Source organism: Microtus pennsylvanicus, chromosome 14 (genome assembly GCF_037038515.1).
Source record: "Microtus pennsylvanicus isolate mMicPen1 chromosome 14, mMicPen1.hap1, whole genome shotgun sequence".
Classification (NCBI taxonomy): domain Eukaryota; kingdom Metazoa; phylum Chordata; class Mammalia; order Rodentia; family Cricetidae; genus Microtus; species Microtus pennsylvanicus.
In genome coordinates, this window is record NC_134592.1 from 41896532 (window position 1) to 41921988 (window position 25457).

The 25457-nt window shown below is 43.5% G+C and overlaps 2 protein-coding genes across 4 annotated transcripts in view; one reads left to right on the forward strand and one right to left on the reverse strand.

Moving 5' to 3' along the window:
- Slc38a6 (solute carrier family 38 member 6) overlaps positions 1-15195 on the reverse strand; it is a 61383-nt gene extending 46188 nt beyond the window's left edge. Inside the window, exons 1-3 of one of the 2 annotated variants that reach the window (XM_075948616.1) lie at positions 14959-15195; positions 13496-13626; positions 9745-9818 (exon numbers count right to left, since the gene is read on the reverse strand). In XM_075948616.1, the coding sequence (XP_075804731.1) occupies positions 9745-9818; positions 13496-13626; positions 14959-15066 (313 nt within the window). In that variant the 5' untranslated portion in view covers positions 15067-15195. The remainder of the gene's footprint in view (positions 1-9744; positions 9819-13495; positions 13627-14958) is intronic. The other variant, XM_075948617.1, reaches the window with a different exon arrangement.
- On the forward strand, positions 15191-23768 carry Trmt5 (tRNA methyltransferase 5). Of its 2 annotated transcripts, none has more exons than XM_075948613.1 (5): positions 15191-15320; positions 16747-17402; positions 19199-19323; positions 20593-21244; positions 21574-23763. In XM_075948613.1, exons 1-5 carry the CDS (start codon positions 15316-15318, stop codon positions 21651-21653), a joined length of 1518 nt encoding a protein of 505 aa, XP_075804728.1. In that variant the 5' UTR covers positions 15191-15315; the 3' UTR covers positions 21654-23763. The 2 variants fall into 2 exon arrangements, with proteins under 2 accessions (XP_075804728.1, XP_075804729.1); XM_075948614.1 differs by having other exon boundaries at positions 15262-15518; positions 21574-23768.
- The last annotated feature ends 1689 nt before the right edge of the window (positions 23769-25457 follow it).

Sequence of the window (25457 nt, forward strand, 5' to 3'; positions counted from 1 at the left end):
TTCCTTCCTTCCTTCCTTCCTTCCTTCCTTCCTTCCTTCCTTCCTTCCTTCCTTCCTTCCTTCCTTCCTTCCTGTTCTTTCTTTCTCTTTGCTGCTTCATATATTTTAAAGTCTTACAAACACTTAGAAGATGTTTCAGAGACACAAAAATAAGATGCTGCTAGCCGCTACAGGAGTGGCATATTCCTACTGCACAGGAAAGGTATTAATTGTGTAACCAATGCAGTCTTCTACAAGCAGTGCAAACCTCTTCAATAGCTGAAGCAATTACTAGCAACGTAGTTCAGAAATCATTTTTTGATATTAAAAGAAATCAATGCTGTTCTTTGAAAGAATGGAGCGGCCACAGTCTGAATCAGTAAATGGGTTGTTTTCCTTACTGTGCACTAGGCTCAAGACCCCCGTCCTCCATAGGAACCATTGGAAAGCTGCTTCCCATGAAACAGTGGAGCATTTCCAGCTAGTTAGTCCAGTGTTCTGTCTGCTTTGCATTTTTTCCTCAATGAAATAGGACAATTAATAAACCCTGGTTACAGTACGAGCCCAAGTTTCAGCAGAAGCAATATTATCCTTGGATTTGGACTGAGGGACACAAGTTATCCAAACACAGTTCAACACTCAGAAAGTTGGCCATTTGGAAAGTACTCTTATTATTCTGAAATTCTTCCTTTCTTGTGTTTTCCATCATTTTCTTCTTGCTCTTTTTCTCTAACAGCACATGGAGGGCATTCTGCTCTCGAATATTCACTAGTTTCAGACTTCTGAACTCTTATACGTTTCAGCGGCACTGTGCCAACTGCCTACGGCATGATTAACAATCTTTCTGTGCACTGAAAGAAAACAGAATGGTAGAATACTAGTGGCATTCTTTCAGCTGGCAGCAGAGTCTATAATACTGCGTGTGTAGGAATGTTCTGGATTCCCAATTTACTGGTTAGCTGTGCAGTGAATAATTTACACAGTCATGGTCTATTAATGGACACACTGGCTTTTAACTATTAAACTCAATCTATAGATAACAAGAACAGCTTAAAAGTCATTATAAAGCACAAAATAAATGATATGTACTTTGACAACATGAGGCAGTGGTTGTCAACCTGTAGGTCATGACCCCTTTAATAACCTCTATCTTCAAAATTGTTTATATTACAATTCCTAACAGTAGCAAAATTGCCGATATGAAGTAGTAACCAAAACAACTTTACAGTTGGGGGTTAGCACAACCGTATGAAAAGGTTGATGCATTAGGAAGGTTGAGAACCACTGACTTAAGGAAAGAACATGCTCTATATACAGGAGAGAAACAGCTGAAAAGAACTTTCCAAAGTCAATGCAAACAAAAGCAAGGATCTGTGTGTTTTGCAGTTAGAGATAAAATGAGGAGTGAGGAGCTACTCAGTAGATATGGAGCTCAGTGGTGGGGAGGGGAGTGTCTGAGACGACTGAGCTAAGTTTTCACCATTTGCAATGAAGAAATGGCAAAAAAAAAAAAAGTAAGATTATAATTTAAACAAGGAAAAGCAACTGCCAAAAGAAGTCAGGAAAGAATGAAGCAGGAAATGAGACCTCACGAGTCTGCATGCTCCCACACTCCTAAGCACATATTATTGGGTCAACAAAAAAATTTATTTTAGCTGGGTGTGGTGGTACACATCTTTAAACCTTGCAGTTGGAAGGCAAAGACAGGTGGATTTCTGTGAGTTAGAGGCTAGGCTGGTCTACAGAGTGAGTTCCATGACAGTCAGGGCTACGTAGAGAGAGAGACCCTGTCTCAAAACAACAAAATTTTATGTGTATGAGAGTTTTTCTTGCATGTCTACCAGTGTACTGTGATTGTGCCTGGTGAATGCAGAGACCAGAATAGGGCATCAGGTCCCCTGGGACTGAAGTTACAGGCTGTTGTGAGCCACCCTGTGAGTGCTGGGAATTGAACTCAGGTCCCTGAGAAGAGCAGCCAGTGCTCTTAACCCGAGTCCTCTCTGCAGTTCCATGCATGCAGTTTTTAATAAAGACAATAATAAGAACCAGTAAGGCTCAGTGAGTATTCCATCCCTAGGACCCATAGAAAGACGGGAGCAGAAAACCATCTCGGTGAAGTTGTTCTCTGACCTCTACACATGTACCGTGGTGCACACATTCAATCCAACACACACATATGCAAACACTCTAACAATACAAATGAATGTTGCAGGAACTCACACCCATTCTTTTCTAGCCAATGGCAGAAAGCAGAGCTTCTGGCAAGAAAATTCTTCCCCTGCATCGGGTAAACTGGTGAGCAGAGCATCTACAACACACACACAAGCTAGCCCACAGTCACACGACCTGACCGCTACGTTTGGCCCATGCAGTTCTGTCAGATAGAGTTGCCTGTGTACTGTGGACTGTTCAACTGGTCTTACCACACTTGGATGCCAATAGCCTGCTCCCACCCACCCCACCCCTGGGCATGATAACCAGAAATGTCTGTAACCTTTGCCAGATGCCTTGAGGGAGAGGTCATGCCCAATCGAGAATCAGTAATAAAAATCAGGACACAGGACACTAACTCACTGAAGCTGACTCAATTAACTGATCCACTCAATTAACTCTGAGGGCATTACACTATGCTCACTAATCCAAAGGAGAAACAGAGGAAAATGTAGTCTGGATACCTGACTGCCTTTCCTAACAAACAATCATTGGCAGAGAGATGACCTGAGAAACGCGCCTTGTCATCCTTATCTCCAGCGGTTTTGGTCAAGTCTTTCATGGTCTCCAGTGGAATTTGTTATGACCTGAAAGGGACTCAAAATCTTCCTGTGAAACTCAGACTAGTGCTGGGCATAATGAAACCAAAAAAGCTCAGGGGTCAGTTTTCCTGGAAAAGGCTATGTGGACGGTTAACACATACATTCTGTTATAAACTACTAAGGTAAGTGCAAAGGTCCTTTTGACTACTTGTCATTTAGCTGTTGCCATTCAGCATCTCCTTCTATAGGTCAGGCTGACTTTGAACTCTGCATCCTCCTGACTGAGTCTGGGGTTACGGGCATGTGCCACTGCGCCTGGCGGACTACACAATTTTTGCCATGCATGTTAACTTTTGAACCAGGAAATACAGTGTCTCCACAGCTCCAATGCTTCCACTTACCACCGTCTCCAGCATTCATTAGACATCCTCCTGTCGCAGGCATGGCAGATGCTATGGGAATGATGGCTAGTGGTTTGGATATCAGCTCAACTTCCAGGAACACAACTACCACACAAACGCAGGAAACACTCTTAAGAGACCATTTGGAACTACCAGAGAACCTGCTTCTAAAGGAAAAATCACATCAGCAGCAAGGCCTTTGGTTTTTTTCTTTGTTATTTCCTAGCTGTGGCATTTTCTTTCTGTGAGTGGGGTTTAGTTCACCATGGCTGATGTAACCAATCATTACAAACTTGACGGCTTAAAAACAAGCAAACCAGAAAAACCACTGCTTCACAGTCAGGAAGAAGACAAACGGGCTATTTTCTCTTTACTGGAGTTACAGGCTATGTCATGGGATCTAGGAAGGACCACAATTCTCTTTGGACAGAACAAGCAATAGATTTTGGTACCTACCTTTTCTTTTTTAACCATCTCAGTGGGCCTCTCATTCCTTGGCCAAAATCCTCATGTTCTTCTGGCTGAGACTTGTCTATCATCTACTTTTCTCCTTCGTACATTATTCACTAATAGTAATAAACTATTTTGGGCACACTGTACAATGTACAGGATATGCTAGTTAAAGTCCTTTTTAGTTCAGTTTTCTAGAATATTCCCTGACTCTCCCCCCAGCAGACAGTACACACTCCTCACCTGCCCCCCAGAATTCACACCTGGTCCCCATACTTAGCACACTACAACATATATCATTAGCTCCTGTACTTGTTTCTCCTGCTAGGGCAGTGGTTCTCACCCTTGCCAACACTGTGATCCTTAATACAATTCCTCATACTGATAAAATTACTTTCTGGCTACTTCATAACTGGAATTTTGCTACTGTTATAAATCATAATGTAAATGTAGGATATCTGATAGGCAATCCCCAAAGGGTAGCGACCCCCCAGGCTGAGAACCATGGTGTTGAGTTTTTCAGCAAAAACCTGGTTATCTCTGTATTCCTAACAGATGAAAGAACATTGAAGGAATGAACACTTAGACCTTGTTTCAGGTCCAAGATCAGTCTGTCCACATACACTTCAACATCCACATAGTCAAAAATAAACTTATTTTAAAATCTGAACCACCTCTGCCTTCTGTGTTCCCACCCCCATTAGTGACCTTGACTCCTCCCCCTCTCCTTACTGTCATTCAGAACCCACATTTTCCTTCTAGAAGAAGAGACCTTCATTCACTGATCCTTTTAAAACTCTTTTTTTCTGTCACTTCCCCTCCCTGTCCTCCCTTCTAAAGTCTCCTATATACCCTCCCTTCCTCTCATCCACATTCACGGCCTCTGTTTTCACTAACTGCTGATACAGACATGTATGCAAATACATCCACATTCTTAAACACTAATACAGCCTGTTCAGTCTCTAGAATGTTACCTGTACGCATGTTTTCAGGGTTGACCATTTGGTATTGGATAACCAATTGGTTTGTTCTTCCCAGGGGAAGACTCCTCCCTCTCTCGGCATCCCTTAGTTACCTGTTGCTTTTTAAATAGGGTGAGGCCTTGTGGGCTTTTATGAATGTATTATTATCAATTTTTTACTTTTTATCTTGTTTCTGTATCATCTCTCTTGCCCTTTGCTTTTCTTCAATAGATTATATTTTTAGGACCTCAGCAAAATTAAGCAAGTATAAGGCTGTGATATATTCCTGCCCCACACACGCCACCTTCCTACAATAGAGCAGTATTCCTGTTATTATCAAGGAACTCTGCCCTGTCAAGATCACCCAAATCTACAGCTGACATGAAGGTTCCCTTTTTGGCACTGGACAGTTTGTGGGTCTTGATAACTGTATACCCACACTTATGCTATCCCACGGCCCCTTTCCTCTGTCTTTAAGATTCTCCGTGCTCTTCCAATGCATGCATCCTTCCCTCCAAGCCCTGGTGACCACTGACTTCTTTTCTCTTCGTAGTTTTGCCCTTCCCAGTGTCATACATCTGCAACCAAGTCATACACAATCTTTTCAGGTTCATTTCTTCTTTCTCTTAATTATGAACACTTAAGGTGTTCAATATGATGTTTTGATATACATACTGAAATTATGTACTCAAGGAAACAATCATAGGCCTTCAACCTTTCCTTCCTTCCCTCTCTCTTTCAGTTAAGAGGAACTGAAATCTATTCTCTTGGCAAATTTCCAATAAACTTGCTATTAATTACAGCCAACACTGTACATCAGGTCTCTAGACTCCCTTATCTTGCTTAACTCCATGTCCCTCAACCAAGAGCTCACCTTCTTCTCCTCCCTCCCCCAGTATCCCTGGCAAACAGCTTTGTTATGTTATTATTTTTTTTCACTAAACCTTTCTGGTATCCACATGAAGTGGGAACATGCAGTTTTTCTTTCTGCCTGGCTTATTTCACTTATCATTATCATAATATCTTCCAGGCACCCCCATGCTCCCAGCGCTGGCAAGACTTCCCCTTTGAATCTACTTTCAAAGGTAGGATAATATTCCAATACACATATAGATTACTGCTTATCCATCTACCTAAAGACACATAGGGTGTTGCTATTTCAGCACTGTGAATAACACTGCAATGAACAAGTAGCATAGGTTATCCCCACAGGGCACTGGTTTCAGTTTCTGTGTATACACTTCATGCAGAACTCTGGAGTATATGTTTTCTTCACCAGACTGATAACATGCTTTTCTGACTTCTCCATGCTACTTTGAGGCCTGGTGGCTCATTTCTTATTAGTACAAAATAATTTTCTGTTGTTTTAATGTCACTGTTTTCAACTGAAGAGTATTTTAGTCACTCCCTGGCAATGATAAATAAAATTGCTATAAACATCTACATGCAAGTTTTGTGTGGACATAAAAGTCTTTGGGTAAATGTGAAGGGGGTAATCCTGTCAGACACTGTGGTACAAGTACAGTTTAGTATGAATAACTAACAGCAAAGATAAGGCCTGTCAGCTGCATCCCAGGGTGGCTACAAACAAGGTGGCAGGTCCCCTGGCTCCCACTCTTCCAGCATCAGCTGTGACACTGACCTATCACCTAGGCATATTTACGAAGGCATCTCGTTGTTTCTGTAACCTTTTAGTGGTTGTTTTAACATGAATCTTTCTCTGGATTGTGAAGCATTAATCTAATTAAACTTTATCAATACAAAATCGGGAGTCAACTATTGTGGTAAGAACCTGAAAGATCAGAGAACAGGGAGCAGCCGCCAGTTGCTTCCTACCTCTCTGGTTCTTCGGCTACCCTCTGGCAAACTGTAAGGTACTGAGAGAATAAATGGATGCTCTGCTTAATGAGTGACAGGCTTAATCACACAACAGTCATACAGGAAGCAACCATGTCTTTCTTAAAAGATGCCTCTGTTATTTGTAGCTGGAGGTATTTCATTTGGGCGGAAGAAATTCTATACGAAGCACTCCTCTGATCCCCGATGAGAGAAGCCCGTGCCAGCATCCAGACTGTGAGCGGGACTGGTCCTCAGCTTCGCCTTCCACTCACATTCTGCCTTCAGAAAGATGACTCAGCATCAAAGCAGAATTCTCTTTAACTTCTTCCAGAAAATAAGCTTCACGGTTTGCATGGTGAGAAATGGTAGCAGATTGTATGTGACTCTGGGCCGTGAAGAGCAAGATGAGGTCTTCTAACCAACCAATTGGCTGTACAGCCCTGGGTAAACCATGTCTCATCCTGCCAATCTCTAACACATATGACAAACTTCACCTCCTGCAGTCGTTAGGAGGTTACACATGTAGCTAGCTCTCTTATGATACTGTTGAGCACACACTAATAGAACAAGTGCTCTTCTTAAAGATCTTGAGTTTTCGCTGCTGGTAAGAAAGTGAAGGGAGCTGGGCATGGTGGGGCATGCCTTTACTGCCAACACTTGGGTGGCAGAGGCCAGTCAGGGCCACACAGGAAGTTACAGGACTGTCTGGAGATGACCCAGCAGTTACACCGGCTGCTCTTCCAGCCGCCCTGAGTTCAATTCCCAGCAATTACATGGCAGCTCACAATCCACTGCCCTCTTCTTGGGTGCAGACAGACATAACAAAGCACCAATATACATAAAACAAACAAACAAACAAATAAATCTTAATAGAAAAGTTACAGGCCAGCCAGGGCTATGTGGTTGTTTGAATGGGAATAGCGCCTCCATAAACTCATATATTTGAAGGTTTGGTCTCCAGGTGGTGAAACTGTTTGAAAAAGATGAGGAGGTGTGGCCTTGTTGGAGGAGATGTGTCATTGGGGGTGACAAAAGCCCACACTAGGTCCAGTCTAGCTTTCTTTCTGCCTACTGTCCGCAGATCAGGATGTAAGCTCTCAATTACCACTCCAGCACCCAGCCTGCCGCCCTGCCCCGCCCTGCCCTGCCTGCCCGCCTGCCATGCTTCCCACCACAGGGAGCTGGGTTTTGGGAGCTGGGAAACAGTAAAGACAAGGTCAGAGAATGAACACGTGGAATGGAGTCTGGGGAACGAAAGATAAGTGAGACTCCTGAAGTAACTGACATAATAGAGATAAATATTACAATATCATTGAACCAAAGGCTTTGAAGCACACAACAGTGTAATGCGGTATGCAGTGGAGATGAGGAGCCAGAAGCAGTGCGGTGCTCCGGAGCCCTCCTCCCCTCCTGAGAGTGATGTGGAGGTCAGGGCAGGGAGGTAACTGTTCCAATCCCAGAGCGTAAGCCATGTTTCACAGAATGACCAGCGGCCATCTGTCTTGAGATTACGTCATGTGTAAGACCTTGAGATCCTCTGAGACTGTCCCAGTGAGAAATCAGTATTCACCATGGATCTGACATCTTGCATTTACGATTCTGTTTTATTCTAGAAAGAAAGTGTCAGCGAGACCATTTTATAGTCAACACACAAGGCTGGGGGCACATGACACCGTGACATGCCTCCTTCCTCTGGTCCCAAGAGAAGTCCTGGTGGACTGCAACCTGCCCCAGTAAGAGAGTTTTATGTGAACAGACCCTTTCCTCTTAGAAACATGACATTTCCTCTTCTCCTTTTAACTCTAGACAAAAAAGGGAAGACATTATCCTTCATAAAGACTTATAGCTCTTTTGTCTGACCACTGACTCCAGTTTGAACACAGAACCCCTTGATGACCAAGGTGCTCCTCTCCAGTCTCACACGCATGCGCTGAGAAGAAGCCTACCTGTACTGAGAGCTTTACAGGGACTGAGGAATCGCTCAGCGGAGACAGGGGCAGCATGAGCGGAGAACCATGAGAGGTTAGTTCACGGGCCCAAGCAAGCTACAGGAAAAGAAAAGGAAAGGGAAAGAGAAACAGATGTTTTCACTTTATGTGCCCCAGAGTTAAAGAACAACAGTGTCAGAAATTTAAGGTTTAATGGTCCAAAGGATAAAATGAATATTATTTTTAAAATTCCGTAAATTTAAATACGACTCCCAAATAACTGAAATAAAACTGACTGCCACACACAGTTGACTAAAGCCTGAATCTTTTAATAGCATCTATCAAAAGAATATATTACAATGTCAGAAGAACTATCCTAATTTAAAGACCTGTTTTTAAGCACAGAAGTGAGATTCTACAGTTGATATTCCTGGCAGGATTTACAAATGCTATCTAAAGGCTTTTTACTCCTGAATTCAGGATGCTGGTATAGCATCATGCTATCTACAAAGCTGGTAGAGCAAGCTGCCTTACGCTGTCTTCTGGTATCAGGCATGCATCTGGAAGCCCGATGATCAAAGCCACCCAACTACTGGTACAAGTTGCACCTCTGAGATGTGAATCCTAAGCTGGTTTTGCGTAATAGAATCATCTCATTGGGCTAGAGAGATGGCTCAGCAAGTAAGAGTACTGGCTACTCCTCCAAAGGTCCTGAGTTCAATTCCCAGTGCCCACATGGTGGCTCACAACCACCTGTAATGAGATCTGACAACCTCTTTTGGCCTGCAGTCAGAACATTGTATACATAATAAATAAATCTTTTTTAAAAATTTATCTAGCTGATTTGTTACAGAATCTGTTCATTAAAAAACCCCAAGAAGATAGGAATTTCTGATATGTAAACAAAGGAAATAAAATAGAATGGCAGGTTTAGAACTCTGTTCCCAAGAGTCTTAAAATTCTCAAAAATCACCTTTAGGGTTCTCGGTTGTCTGAGCCTAGAATAATACTAGTTTTAAAAAAATTTATTTTGTACATATATTCTGCTTCTGTAAGTCTGGAGCCACAAGACCAGTGAGAGCAAATCAAGCTTGACCAGGCAGAGATAAAGTTTGTGTTGGACTGCAACACCAATCTAATCCAAAGATAAGAGAGAGAGGTGACCGACACACCTGTTGTTTTCATCCTCAGCTCAAGGAAGGAAGACTGCTCGCCACACCACTAATGATATGTGCTCATTGGAAATGAGCTCCTTAGAGGTGTGTGTGATGCTGGAGTCACAACTAGGGTCCTGTTGGTGCTTGCTAAATATAGACGCTACCACTGCGCTACACCATCACCCTCGGACTTTAGATCCGAGACATTCACTTCTTATGCAAAAACCAACTCAAGGGACTGATCGGGTGTAGTGAGAACATGGGCTGGTACTCACCTGTCTGAATGCACATACTGAGCAGGAGATGGACTGAGTACGAAGCCAGGAAAGCAACTAGCAGCAGCAAGAAACTAAAATATAAAAGAACACAGAATTACATTTTCCCCAAACGTGTTCTTTTTCATGACATCTTATTACAGATTTCTTCATCAGACGGTCACAGGGAGTATCTCTGAGGAGTACAACTATAGATATTACGGAAATGACTGCTCTGTATTTACCAAAATGTACTTAAATAAAAATACAGTGCTTTGAAAATTAAAAGAGAAAGCAAAAGAAATAAACTTTACTTAAAACACAAACCAGTTCCTCATTTTGCACTGTCTGCTGACTGCCAGCTCAGCACTCAGTGAGCTACACATTCCTCTTAGTCATTTTTCCTTAAAGTCTCACTGTCTTATTTTTGCTCTATCTCCCCAAATCCCAACCCCCTCCAGTGATGGGGGCCCATTAACCAGAGCTTTACTGTAATGACAAGACGCCAATTCCTAGGCTCTGTGGAACATATGCCTCTTTCCAGATCACACCCAAACAATTAACACATTTCTAATGACATAATTTAAAAACTCATCGAAACAAACAGCATAAACGATTCTTATTCTCAGGAAAAGCCTGGTGGGGCAGGCTTCTAGCTATACTGCCGTCCCCAGTGCCTACACGAGACTTCCAGAAATGCTCTTTGTGACTCACGTAACACTTATTAGTAAGCAGCAAGCACTCATTAAACTGACATCGGAGACTTCACAAAATAACGGTCTGACAGGAGCAAGAGGACATTTGATTTGATGCAGTGAGCCCCCATCAGTGCTGTACACCTGCATCTAAGACCCATTATAAAAAACATGAAGTTTTCAAAGAGCCATAAAAAAAGAGGCTCTCTGATTATGAGTTGCTAATATGTCCGGTGTAGTTTTTAAAACTGTCAAAGCTTTGGAAAACATCCCACAACAAAAGCGAAGTGGGCTACTTCAAAGCTGATTTGCTCATCGAGAAACCTGGAAAAAGGGGAGGAAATGAAATAAGACCTTGCATTTTAAGTGGGCTTCCACTGACAAAACTAGCAAAAGGAACCTGGTGCTAGATGCTCAGTCCGAGATCCGGTTCCAAAAGTTTAGAGCAGAGATGAACTTGCAGAACCCAGACCAGCAAGTGACCGTAGAACAATGAATATACAAAGCACTATATGAACACCAGCCAGAAAACTATGGGGCTAGCTGGCTGGCCGTGGTGGTTTGCAAGAGAATGGCCCCTTAGGCTTATGGCAGTTGGTGATCAAACTAGGAAGGATTGGGAGGTGTGTTTGCCCAGTGCCTCTGTGGATAGGATGTAAGCTCTCAGTTACCGCTCCAGCGCCATGCCTGCCTGTGCCACCAGCCACACTCCCCATGATGGTAATGGATAACCCTTCGCCTCTGTAAGCCAAGTCCCCAGTTAAATGCTTTCTTTTATAAGCTGCCTTGGTCATGGTGTCTACTCAAGCAATGGAAAAGGCAATGACACTGACCCATAACCAACTCTTGAAGGTAGGCACAGAATATATGCCAGGCTCCAGAACATCAAAGAAGCAGTGGAAGAGAAGAAGAAAAATAGTTTATTTGCACTTTAAAAATTGCTATTAATTTGCACGACTGACAAGTTTTGCTTCACACTGGACAACCTGACATAAATTAACTTGGATATGAGCTTTTGTAAAATTAAAAATGAGAGCCGGGCGATGGTGGCGCACGCTTTTAATCCCAGCACTCGGGAGGCAGAGGCAGGCGGATCTCTGTGAGTTCGAGACCAGCCTGGTCTACAGCGCTAATTCCACAGGACAGGCTCCAAAGCCACAGAGAAACCCTGTCTCAAAAAACCAAAAAAAAAAAAAAAAAAAATTAAAAATGAATATAAATCAAGTGTTTTTTTTTTTTTAAATCTCAGCCACATTTTTAGTTAATGAAAGTCAGCATGACCCCCTGGACTGCATAATGATGGCTGGGTTAGCAACGGGGTCTCAGTGATACCATGGCTGTCCTTGGGTCATAGCGCAACATATCACTCACACTCATGGTGAAGCTGGGGAAAACACCGCTACACTGCCAATGGCAAAGTACAGTACATGCTTTTACATCTAGTACAGAGTATTCACCAAGTAAATAACCAAATGATATAATAAATACCCATGCATTTATTATACTACTATACTGTATTGTTTAAAATCGTGATTGTAGAGTACACTTTGGTTGTCATTGCTGTCAGTTTGTTTGTTCGTTTTTTGAGGCTGGGCCTCCTGTAGCTTAGGCTGGCCTTGAACTTATGTGGCTGAGGAAGACCCTGAATTCCTGATCTTCTTGTCTCTGCCTCCCAACTACCAGGATTATAGGTGTGTAGCATGTTCCTTCTTGTTACAGGGCGATGCTAACTGTAAAACGGTCTCGGACTCGTCCTTTAGGTCCTTCAGAAAAGGCCTGTTGGGCACCGGAGAGCTTCAGGTGTGCACTGCCCTGAAGACCTCCCAGGGGAAAAATTGGGGAATGACAGGGATGGTCCTGGCTCGCAGGGAGTGAGTGTGTTCATGTCTTAGTTTTAAAGAAAAAGTTTAAAAAGTAAAATATGAAAATAAGAGTAAATTTTTTAAAAGCTAATAGAATAAGGACAGAAAGGAAAATTGGCTTTATATGGTAAATAACATGTTTGTATTTTAAGCTGTTATAACAAGAATCAAAAAGTTGAAAACAAAACAAAACCAGTCCCTTAAAACCAGTCTGCCAACCAGGCAGTGGTAGTGTACTCCTTTTGAGTTCGAGGTCAGGCTGATTCACAGTCTGACTTCCAGGACGGCAAAAGCTACACAGGGAAACCCTGTCTCAAAATAAAAAAAATAAAAAATAAAAAAAAAACAAGAAAAACAAAACAACAAAAACCAAACAAAGTCCTCCAGTCCCTCTCACAGTCGCGTCCTGCTCAGGAGCGACACTCTTCTGTCACTGAATCTCTTGTGCAGCGAGAGGCACAAACACCATTACGTCACACCTGCTTTGCTGCACTAGCGTGTAGAAGACATCACACTGCATGCCTTTAGCCCAGGAGCAACAGGCGGCACCAGACAGTGTGGGCGGCTTTGCCAACAATGAATCGGGCTACTGCTACACTGCAGAACTGCTAGCAATGGTTACTCCATTTGGTAAAACTCCTCTATTTTGGTTAAACAATGACAATTTCCAAGCTAAAGCCACTAGGTTCTGAGAACTGAAGTAACCTGTTTGTCTAGATGCTCACCCTCTGTGCCCTATGGACCCTAGGAACGGGTGACTAGGAAAGCTGCTTACCTAGCACACGCCCTTCTCACTGCTCACCTTACTTCCCTAGCGACCCCTAGCAACTGCCTGCCATAAAGGGGAGATTTTCAGTGGCCTTCCTCCTTTCCATTTTGTAGTCTATAACTAACTACTCTAGCCCATAAGCCAATAGACTCTGATTCTTACACCAGAGCCCCCCTCAGTGGGTTCTTTTCCAACCAAGGCCTGCGCTGTCTTATGAGTCACTGACTCCCATCTTGATGGTCTCACAAGAACACACATCCCTCAAGCGGTGCATGATGGTAGGTAGCATTCCTCCAAACCACAGCGTAGTTAGGTACAAGGGTAACAAAACAATGTTAAAGCCTCAGAAATAACCCAACTAGAAATGGTAGACCAGTAATCTTCTGGAATCAAGATTCTTTGTCTAAATAAATAAAGTGATGATAAACTAAGAAAACAGGCCTCACCTAAATCCAAGGATACCGGTATTAGCCATCACGTAAGCCAAGCCAAGGATGCCACTTCCCATGATGGCGTTCATCACATTAAAGACCGAGAAACCAAAGGAAACACCTGGAGATGCCTGCCGGTGAGGTTCCTGTAAACATATAATTTAACTACTTTAAAAGTCTGTCGAAACACCACTGTCAAATTACGGAGCTGATATACAAACCTGAGGATCTGTGTGTAGCACTAACTAGCTAACCAGGACAGGGTTAGCTCTTCTGTTGTGTAACACAAGCGAGAGTCATCTGGGAAGAGGAAACCTCAGTTGAGAGGATCCCTCATTAGACTAGCCTGTAGGCGAGCCTGTGGGGGTCATTTTCCTGATAAGGAATGGCACGACCCACTTTGGGTGGTTTCCACCTCCTCGTTCCTGCCCTGGTTTCTCTTCATGATGGGCTGTAGTTGTAAAATGGAATAAACCCGTTGTTCCCCAAGTTGCTTTTGCTCATGGCCTTTGTCACTGTCACACCAATAGAAAGCAGATTTGGATACAGCACTTGGTCCTTTCCTTTTCACCTACTGGTGCAACTCGAGGAACCTAGTCTCCCAGAAAAATTACCTCCTCCAGTACAGGGCCCAGGCTGGCTTTCCTAGGAGCCGTGGCCTTTCTTGTGACTTGAATTCAAGAGATTAAGATAAGGGAAGCAGAGGGTGGAGACTGAGGAAAGGAAGAGGCCTTAGCTCTCGTGACTCCTGAAGAATCCCAGTGTCAGCATGGAACTGCTATCCATAACTGTTCCTCCCCAAGTCCTAGGGCTGCAAAACTAACCTTTTATTTATATACCTAGTGAATTAAGTCTGCCCAGCACGGATCATCACAGGGACAACAGAAGCAAACTATCAACTGTCACAGTCCAGGGATTCAGCTGAAACGTGGAGCCCCAGGACTGAAAAGCAGTTCTGGGTGGGTTAGGTTGTCTAGCATGCCCAAGGCCCTGGGCTGGACCTTCAGCACCGAAGAGGGGGCTGGGACCCTGGGGCACACACAGTGCACTACATCTGCTTGAGGTTAAGGACGAACTATGTGCATATTAACCGATCCCTCTCCTCGTTTTTACTCTCGTGGACTTCGGTATTAAAGTGCCTACCGCTCACCTTTCCCTTCGCCAGCACGATTAAGTCCAGAAAAGAAATCTCTCGATTACTGCAAAGATCTCACAAGACTAGAGGAAACTGAAAGGCTACAAAGATACAAAACAACTGTGAGTCACCAAACCCTAGCTCATCCCGCCGGTATCCCAAGCCCCACTCTCGACTCAGGGCGCCAAGCTGCTGGCACATTCCAAACTCGGCTGGGGTCAGTGGTTTGAGTCCCACCCTGGGGTCCATCCCCTCCCCCCAACCTCCAGTCCAGAACTCTTCTAGCAAGCTCTGAAGCATGCCGCGGCGCACCAGCCCCGCGCTGCTAGCGGAGCCCACTTACGTTGCTTAGCAACGGGCTCCACTCTTCCGCAGCCGCCGCCTCCTCGGGCTGCTGGGCAGAGACGTACCAGCCCGGCTGGGCTTGGATGCTGCCCTGAGACGCCTGCATGCTGCCCCGCTCCCGACTACCAAGTCCATCAGCGATCCTCTGGCCCGGCCCCACTCGCCCCGTTGAGTCGCGTCAGGGGCGGAGTTACGGGCCTGGCCCTTCCGGGTTCCCGTAGCTCACCGCGGCCGGGAAGAGTGGAGCTGGTCCGTCCACGAGACCTGACTTTACGCTCCCTCTGCGGCCAACAGTGATGACGTCGCCGAAAGCACGCCCTCCCTTTGAAGACCCATTTCTGATCTGCACCAGAGCATGAGGTGAGTGAGGGTTCTGGTCCCTAGCCGGCCTCGATGACGCTGGCCTTGGGAAGGTGAGGCTGATGAGGGATCCTCCGTGTCCCGGGTTATACGAAAGATCTGACGGTCAGCCAGCGGCAGAACTCGTGCTCTCATCTCCCGCCCAAGGAGGCGGAAAAACCACCAGGCCGTTTATCTTCTTGGTCAACCGGCTGCTAAGTAAGCCAAGACCCTTGGTGAGGATTGGGGTATAGCCCAGTGGTTGAACGATTGCCTAGCATGAGTGATGCCCAATATTAGGATCCCAGTACCAAAAATCTTTTCATGAGTCTTTCTTCACATTTTCTAATGATAAATGGACACCTAGAATTACTCGCTGTCAGTGTAGTTCATTAAGTACTAGTATAAACCTAAACTTCATTACTTTATATTATAGGGATCTCTGACGGGACCCTTTGCCACTGGTTTGGTATTTTAAAAGATGAAGTGAATAATTAATAGTGTGCTTCAAACACCCGGTCGAGCCTCGACATTCAAAATACCGAAGACTTTCCTTATAAGCAAGACACGTGGCAATACAGTATGAATGACGTCCTGGCAATATACTGAGGTCATGTGGAAGGGAAGGACATCTCACTTATCCAGACTGACCTGGAGGGTGGCCTTCAGTTGCCGAGCCTCCTGCCTTCCCTTCTGAGTGGAGTATTGGAATCAGAGGCCTGCAATGCTGAAAGCCCATGGGTTTGTGTGTGCATACTAGGCAAACACTCTTCCAGCTGAGCTGTGTCCCCAGCTCTTAAGGTCATTCTTGAGCAAGGATTTTGTGTTTTGAACTTGGTCTCAAATGCTGGCCTTGAACTTTTAGTCTTCCTGCCTCTCTATTGCTGAGATTACAGGCAGGCACCACCATGATATAAGTGAGGCTGGGGATAGACCCCAAGGCTTCATGCACGCTAGGCAAGCCGCCTCTTAAGCCTTGCTGAACCGCTTACAGCCACATAACTTTGGGTGGTTGACTTACTCCCTAGCTTACAAACAAACTTCCTAATAGAGCTTCTGATACAACAGCCCATAAGAATATCCTAGGAAGTTTTGCCATTGGTGGCATCATCTGTTGAGGCCATTTCATTTAGAGGTGCCCTTTTCTCAGCTTTCACACAATTCTATATGTGTTCCATAGAAACTGTGAATGAGGTCATTGAGTGTAGGAGGTTGCTGGACAACTAGTCCTTCTGTTACAAGGGCAAGTGGACTGAAGATGGAAATTTATTGTTTAACCAATGACAAAGATTGTACCGTCCAGCAGGAGAGTCTATCTTCCCATGCCATTCTAGCTTTTTCTCAGCACTTAGCAGGTTATTTGAAAGAGAATTTATGTTTTCATTCTCGAAAGCCTCTGTGAATATCGTCATAGGTAGTTTGATGGTGTTTTTTTAAATCTTCCTAGAATCTTATGGAAGCCATTCGGATTCTCAAGAAGACTTCTGCAAGGAGCACGGTGTCACCCCAGTGAATTAGTATCTCTGTCTGCATTGACAAGGAGGACGTTGGTACCGAGGCTTAGGAAAGCACCTAGCATTTTTTGGTTGGGTCAAAGACAAGGATTCTCAGCCATGCCAGAAATAGAAGCAAGTGTAAGAGATACTGAACTATTTTCCCCACCCTCTGAGGTGCGAGGAATGACAGAACTTGATAGAACAGCTTTTAAAAAGACGGTGTCCATCCCAGTGCTCAAAGTGAGAAAAGAAGTAGTCAACAGGTTGATGCGCGCCCTCAAGAGGGTGGCTCTGCAGCGTCCGGGCATAAAGCGTGTCATTGAAGACCCTGATGATGGAGATACTAGACTGATCATGTTGGATCCCTTCAAAATGCTGACCGTTGATTCCTTTGAGAAAGCAGAACTCGGTGTTTTAGAAGAACTTGCTGTTAACCCACAGCTGTCCGAATACAATTTGGAGCTAACTTACGAGAATTTTAAATCAGAGGAAATTTTGAAAGCTGTGCTTCCCGAGGGTCAAGACGTGACCTCGGGGTTCAGCAGGGTTGGACACATTGCACACCTGAATCTCCGAGATCATCAGCTCCCGTTCAAGCATTTGATTGGTAGGTGTATTATAGTCGGATTCATGTTCTAAGAAAAGAAGAAGAAAAGACTAGTTCTGATTTCAGTGCTTAAGTTTCTATTTTAAAATGCTAACTTGCGGAAGCAAGGTAGTTTTGTTTTAATTTGAAGCCAGATCGTAAGCACCACCCATGTTTATGAAGAGCATTTTGGATATATCTTCTCCGTAGTCACAGGATTGGCATAGACTTTGGGTCTCCCATCACAGAAAAGCTCTGTTCTGTATTGAACATAATTCTTTCGGTCCAAAAAGCCATTAGGCCTTTGAGACGATGTTCAGCACTAGGTTTCAAAACTTCCTGTGTTTTAGAGTCAAATATACCATGCTATTCATATGCTGATTCAGGTAATTAAGCCTCCTCTTTATGTGAAGCACTTTAAAGCATTTTAAGTGTTCCCGAGAAGCTGAGAAGTAATGTACACTCTACTATTGTAGCTACACAGAGACCCAAGGCCTTTATTCTTTAGACTGAAGACTAATCAAAATTATATTTTATATAAATACTCAGTGTCCATGCATTCTGTAGATTAGTATTCTTTTAATATAGTAATTTTCAAAACTTGTGGGGGCCAGGTGGTGGTGGCGCACACCTTTAATCCCAGCACTCGGGAGGCAGAGGTAGGCGGATCTCTGTGAGTTCGAGGCCAGCCTGGTCTACAAGAGCCAGTTTCTGGACAGGCTCCAAAGCTACAGAGAAACCCTGTCTCAAAAAAACCAACCCCCTCCCCCAAAAGAAACCAAAAAAAAAAAAATCTTGTGGGGATTATTCTCAGTTTTAAAATGCAGTATTTAGTGTTTTGCATGGTTAGGGCTTGAGGATGCTTTTCTGCATCTCTGCTCCTGCACAGCAGTGAGCAGTGAGTAGGGACTAGGTGCGGTGTCAGATGTGGGCTTTCATGTAGTACCTGCCTACCCCAATGCACAGCATTCTGTGCCCATTCTTGCTTTTTAGTTTTTTTTTTTTTTTTTTTTTTTTTTTTTTTTTTTTTTTTTGCTTTTTAGTTTTATGTAAAGTATACAGGATGTTAAAAATAAAACACTCTGGCCTGAGATACAGCTCAGCAGGCTTACCAAATAAAGTGCAAAGCCCTAAGTTTTAGCTGTGGAATTTTAGAATTACTTTTAATGTTTTTAATTTCATTTAAAATTAACTTCTGTGTCTCAGAAGTTAGTGGAAGGCAACAGAGCCGTGACTATGGGCAGCACAAACTGGACTTGGACTTGATGGATGGGGTAAAAAGGACACAAAGTTGGGTGGGGAGGGGAGGAGGATGGATCTGGGAGGAGTTGGGAAGGGGAGTTAATAGCCTCAAAACTCATTGTACAAATTCTCAAAAAAAATTTTTTAATTGAGATCAGATATTTAAAGCAGAACACAGTAAGCAAGCCATTGTTTCATTATCTTACCATATTCTGAGTTCTGAAATTCTTATTGTATTCCAGCGAATTTATATTCAGTACATTTTACTAACTTACAGCTGCAATTCTTTCCTTATGAAATGAGTGCATATAGATTTTTTACATAATTTTGAAATGTTGACGAAAAGACCACAGGTCCTCAAAAAATATTGTAATGGTGCCCATACGTACTCTATGTACTATGGCTGTCAGTCATTAGCTTATCTCTTTGATTTTTAGAATTGTAGGCAAAATTATACACACCAAGTACAGTTTTTATTTGTAAGCCAAAAGAAAATGTAGTTAATTTCTGTTAAGTATCTTTAATTTTAATTTCACAAACAATAAGCAGTATATACAATGAATTTTCACTTTTAGGTCAAGTTATGATTGACAAAAACCCAGGAATTACCTCTGCAGTAAATAAAACCAGCAATATTGACAATACATACCGAAATTTCCAAATGGAGGTGTTGTCTGGAGAGGAGAATATGCTGACCAAGGTACTGTGCCGTAACACCAACCCAGAGTGAACAGACAGCTGGTGCTCGGAGTCCAGGCAGCACATGTTCATCTACCCAGGGTTGAAGTGCTGTGTAAGACTGCACAACGTGGGCTGGAGAGATGGCTCAGTGGTTAAGAGCATTGCCTGCTCTTCCAAAGGTCCTGAGTTCAATTCCCGGCAACCACATGGTGGCTCACAACCACCTGTAATGGGGCCTGGTGCCCTCTTCTGGCCTGCAGACATACACACAGACAGAATATTGTATACATAATAAATAAATAAATAAATAAATAAATATTTTTTTAAAAAAAGGCTGCACAACTTGTGTGCTCTCCTCCTGGAAGAGGACTCTGTTAAACCCTGCTGTCTTGCTAGTGGAACAGTCCATCAGGAGAGTCCTCGCTCTCTGTGGTGCAGGGATTGCCCATGGACAGTGACAGACACGCTGCGGAACTGTGTGTACAAAGTCGTTCTTGAGACCTCCACCTGCCGGGTCGATCCTGGGCAGTCGGGGCACGGGGTGTGGGAGGAGGTGTTCTTGAGACCTCCACCTGCCGGGTCGATCCTGGGTAGTCGGGGCAGGGGGTGTGGGAGGAGGTTGGGCTGTGGGGGGGTAGACACTTAAATGTTTCCACCTCTGGCCAGAAGCACCTGGTGTGGCCCGAGGGGAGAAGGTAATATACCAGTATGAGATTAGGGCCCAGGAAACAGAAGAAAGACATAGCAGATTTGTCCAACTTAGGAACTTTCTGGTCTTTGATTCTTTGTTCATAAAGCAAGGGGCTTAATCTATCTAATTTATAGACATGAAATTTGTAAAATTTCAGTAATTGTCATCTAAAAACATAGATACCGCAAATTCTAACATATCTCCTCCCTTTGCTGCCTGAGTGCTCTGTGAGCGGGAGGTTCAGGTGCTCCATGCTGTTTTCATCCATCATCTGCTAACATAAGCCAGTTGGTTGGCCTCTCGACAGCATTCCTCATGGGAATTGGAATCAAGTCATGACCCTTTAGGATGGGAACAACTATTTGGCTTTGGAGAGCTGACTTTTCTCATGGAAAAGGTGAATGCAAGATATTAACTGGCCGCAGGAATGGTATAAACACCAGGATTCTAATCAAAATGTTTTTAAGTGAAGTCATTTGTTCCTGTGATAGTAACATTTACATGTGTGTTCTCGTGTGTGCATACATAACCTATCCTGTTTGAGTGGACAGACTTTAAATCCTGTGAGATTAACTAAAAACATGCTACCCTTCTCAGGTTCGAGAAAACAACTACACGTACGAGTTTGATTTCTCCAAAGTCTACTGGAACCCTCGTCTTTCCACAGAACACGGCCGGATCACTGAACTTCTCAATCCTGGAGATGTCTTGTTTGATGTTTTTGCTGGGGTTGGGCCCTTTGCCATTCCAGCAGCAAGGAAAAACTGCACCGTATTTGCCAATGATCTCAATCCTGAGTCTCACAAATGGCTGTTGCACAACTGTAAACTAAATAAAGTTGACCAAAAAGTGAAAGTCTTTAACATGGATGGAAAAGACTTCCTCCAGGGACCAGTCAGAGAAGAATTGATGCTTCGGCTTGGACCGTCAGTCGAAGCAAAACCCTCTGTCCACATCGTCATGAACTTGCCCGCAAAGGCCATAGAGTTTCTCAGTGTTTTCAGGTCCCTCCTAGATGGGCAGCCGGGCAGCAGTGAGCACCTCCCAACAGTGCACTGTTACTGTTTCTCCAAAGATGCCAATCCTGCTAAGGATGTTTGTCAGCAAGCTGGAGCTGTGTTAGGCATTTCCTTGGAGGCGAGTAGTTCAGTTCACCTTGTGAGAAATGTGGCCCCTAACAAGGAAATGCTGTGCATCACCTTCCAGATTCCTGCCGCGACACTCTACGGGAACCGGGCCCTGAGTCTAGGTGAGCAAGTTCTTCAGACTGGAGCTGTGTGTTGTGGGGTGTGGGTGGGTGTGTCTCACGCCTGCTCGTACATTCACGTGTGTGTGTGGAGAATTTGGAAGTGGGGAAATTACAGTAGCTCCAGTCATTTTGTGTGTGACACCTTGCCACTTAGTTTAGAGTTCCTCAAGTTTTAGCATGGTATGTGGTTTAGTCTAATGGGTTTGTTTTGTTAAAATAATTAATCCACAGCAATGTTTTTGAAGTTGACTGAATAGAAAAAAAAAATCTTAATATTTTTTTAAATTCAATTGTTATCCTCTAAAATGAGCTTTCTGAATCTGTTACAGAGAATTCCGAAGAGCCATCTCTGAAACGGCAGAGGACAGATGATTCCTTCTCAGAACCACAAATTACATCAGATTCTTAGCTTGAAAACTTTTCTATATCTACCCAGTAAATTTTTTGTGACAAAGTACAATTTGTATGATTTTGTAAGCTTTAAATATTGGGTATTTGTTATTGAACCCTTATGTTTTACTCTTACAAAAGGAACATTACCAAAGTAAAATTTAACCAAAATAAGCTGAACTTGTATAATAGACTGTTCTGTTGTTGGAATTTCAGGCACGCACCACCATTATCCAGTATAGTTTTCAAATAGAATCGGTATGGGCCAGGAAGATGGCTCAGAAGGTAAAGGAAGTTGCTGCCAAGCCTGGGGACCTGAGTTTGATCCCTGGAACCAACATATGAAAGGTCTCAGAGACTCCTGAAAGTTTCCCTCTGACCTCACGCATGCGTCAAGGCACTCGTGCATGCACACATATGCAGAATAAATGAACTCATTAGTCTCAATCATATAACAATTTTAATCCTAGTTATTTTTATTAAATAAATGCACTTTCAGTAGCGTCTGTCCCTTGGAAAGAGTTTTTTAAAGATTGAACGACTATATTCTGCTTAACTAGGGAAGCATTTAACTACATTATAGTTATTAGTGAAAACACGTGATTGATTTATGCAACTTCTCTACTACCAATTAGCAGTATAAAAGTATCACAAAATTATTTAGATGAGGAATAGGAAAACTACATCTGCCAAGTCACATGTGGCATAATGGCCTATGGCATGAGGATTTTCTTACATTTTCATGATTGAAAAATAATATTTTGTGACATGGAACTTACATGAAATTTGAGTTTGGGGTTTTGGTGCATGAAGTTCCATTGGCACCTGCCCTCCCTGTTAGTTTTCATACTGTCTACAGCTGCTCATGATAGACACCGGAGTGGAACGATTGCAGCACAGACCTCGAGGTGACACTCATGCCCGTACTGCAGCTTGGCATGCTACAGATCCTAGGGACATGGTTGTGTCTCAACAGATAGCATTTCGAATGGTCTGTCCATAACCAGGCTACACATTGTTGTTTGAGACAAGAGTCTCATAGCTCAGTCTGACCCAGAATTCACTGTATAGCCCAGGGTGGACTTGAACTCACAACAGCCCTCCTGCCTCAGCCTCCCCCCATGTGCTAGGATTACAGGTGAGTCACCAAGCCCAGCTTCACAAGTTTCCTCTTTTTGTAAGTAGTGCATACTCATATATAAGGATAAATGGATCTTGGGGATGTTACACTTTGACAGTTCAGTGGAGTATAAATCATTTTGATATCACTTAGATAACAAGGCATCTATACCCTTGACTGAAAGAAAGGGAGAAAGAGAGAGAGAAAGGAAGGAAGAAAGAATGAAAATGCATTGTTATTACCACACCAAGTGCCTGTCTGTACTTTTAGATAATTCACAAAAATTCAAAAACCAGCCAGAGTAGCAAATAAAACAAAAATAAGGCTATAACTTACTTTTAAGTCCCCAAATGACTTTGAGCCAATTAAAGCCATTTACTCTTCCTGAGTGAATTGTGTTTGAGTGCAGCAACTGAAGAACTGTGTCCAGAGAAAATAAACATGTTTAAGAGGATTGGCCTCTGGCGAGAACAGTTGTTCGGCTGGGAACAGAGGGAGCACTGTCAGTAAGCAACTGAGAAGGTGAACAAGTCTGCCCTGGCTTTGAAGGGGCTGACAGATGTTGCTAATACTGCCCAGTTCTTTGAAGCTTTCTGACCAGGCTTGGAATAACTAAAGATTAGCCACCATGACTGCTCTCTGCGTGGAACTGGAAATGAAAATGAAGCTTCAAAACACGCTATCATGTACAACTAAAGCAGAATCTGCTAAGTCTCTAATAAATGATTTTGTAAGGTATGTGGAGCAGAGGACCTAGTTGGAGAAAGCCCACGAGAATGTCAGAGTTTAAAGGTTATACCTGCTGACTGTTATCCAGCAAGTGCCTTGTGAAAAGGCTGCGGTCTCTCAGACGTGACTGAGCGAGCTGTATCTGGGAAACCTCATCTGCTTTCGTGACTAAGGCAGTCCTCCAGTTCGTTGAGTTTCGTCAGCATTTGAGGCTGACTTGCGCCACCTAATTTAATTTGTTTATCAAGAGTAAAGTTCGTAATTTAAAAGAATACAGTTTTTAAAAATTGTGTGTATTTGTGTGTGTGCGCACGCGCCATGGAACACTTGTGGGGGTCAGATGATAGCTTCATGCATTTGGTTTTTTCTACCTGTATGTGATTTCTGGAGAGTGAACTCAAGGCGTCAGGCTTGCGAGGCAGAAACCTTTACCTGCTGCATTTCACTGGCCCTCAAGGTTGTCAGTTTTAGCTTTTGATCCGATGCAAATTTTTCTCAACCAGAAGAACCAGCCTTAAATATTACTCTGGAATACTGAATAACCTCAGAAATTAACTTCATGAAGACTTGGGACTTGATGTCTTTTAGAAGTTCCGTATTTTGGGGTGTGTGTTACAAGGGCCGAGGGAATTGTCACCACATCAAACTATTTACAGCAGTTAAGGAGCTTCCACCAGGAAAACTAGAACCTACTCATGTACCCTGTAATGACAGATAATCAGGAAAAGAATGTAATCCTCTTAAAAAGGCCTTCCTACTCCTCCCAGAAGCCTGGGCTTGCCAAATGAAAAGCCCAGTGGCAGGTGTGGGACACGCCTCCTTGAGTTGTTGGGTAGAGGTACGCTGGAAACTCAGAAGACAGGACAGGCTTTCGCCATTGCTCTTGGTTGCCCACCAGAACTTACGGTAAGGCCTTTTGCTAGAGACACCACATACCTTGGTCATAAGACGTGGAGAAGTCTAGCTGATACCAGGAAGTTCCCTCCCTCCTTATGAGCTGTCATAGCTTTGTAGGCTACTGTGGGTGGAGGGGGAATGTCCAAGTTTTACTCAGACATGAACAATGATGACCAGGTTGGCCAGGTATGCCCAAGGGTGTGACAGCATGAATGTCATGGCAGTAAGCAATGGCTTTCCAACTGGCCTTAAGGCCTGCTCCACACGAGGAAACTCATGACTTGCACTATAAATCTGGCCCAGAAGCCATGGTTGGGGGGGCTGATGGGTACCAAGAGTAGAATCTACTATTAGTCTGTTAAACAGATGTAATATCAAACTGCAGTCTAAATTCTTCTCTGTATATCCAAAGATTAGCACAGCGCTCGAACTTCAGTGGGAAAGTTTCTTTGTATAGGGAATGATGATTAAGGCAGAAACTCACAAGTGAACGCTCAGCTATGACTAGGACATCAATATTACCGCCATTACCACCCCACAAAGCTCAAGGACCATCACAGAAGAGGGGGCAAGAAGATTGAAAGAGCCAAAGATCAGGGGGACGAAAGGAAAACCGTGTTATCTGCAAATGACAGGAACACTGAGCTCACCTGTGCTTGCTTGCATGAGATAAAGCTAACAAACATTCAAAGGAAGGAGGTAGTGTGAGCTCCCACCTGTAGCTGAAGAGCTATGGATAGAGGATAGCTTCTGGAAAAGGGTTCTTTTTATTTTATTTTTAAGGATGATGTCACTGGTAGACCAGCCATGCTCCACTCCTAGGAGTTAACACAAACTGGATGTGGTGGGTTACTACAGACAAAAGACATGAAGTTGGGAAAGGGTAGGGGGGTAGTCTCAGCAGGGTAATGTGAAGGTGAATATGATCAAAATATATTGTATGAAATTCTCAAGGAATTAATACATTTTAAAATATCTTCCAAGTTATGAATAAGCTTGGTTAATGTTCTAGTTTCATTTCTGTTGCTGTGGGAGAAAGCAACTTACGGGGGAAAGAGGTTTACTTCAGCTAATACT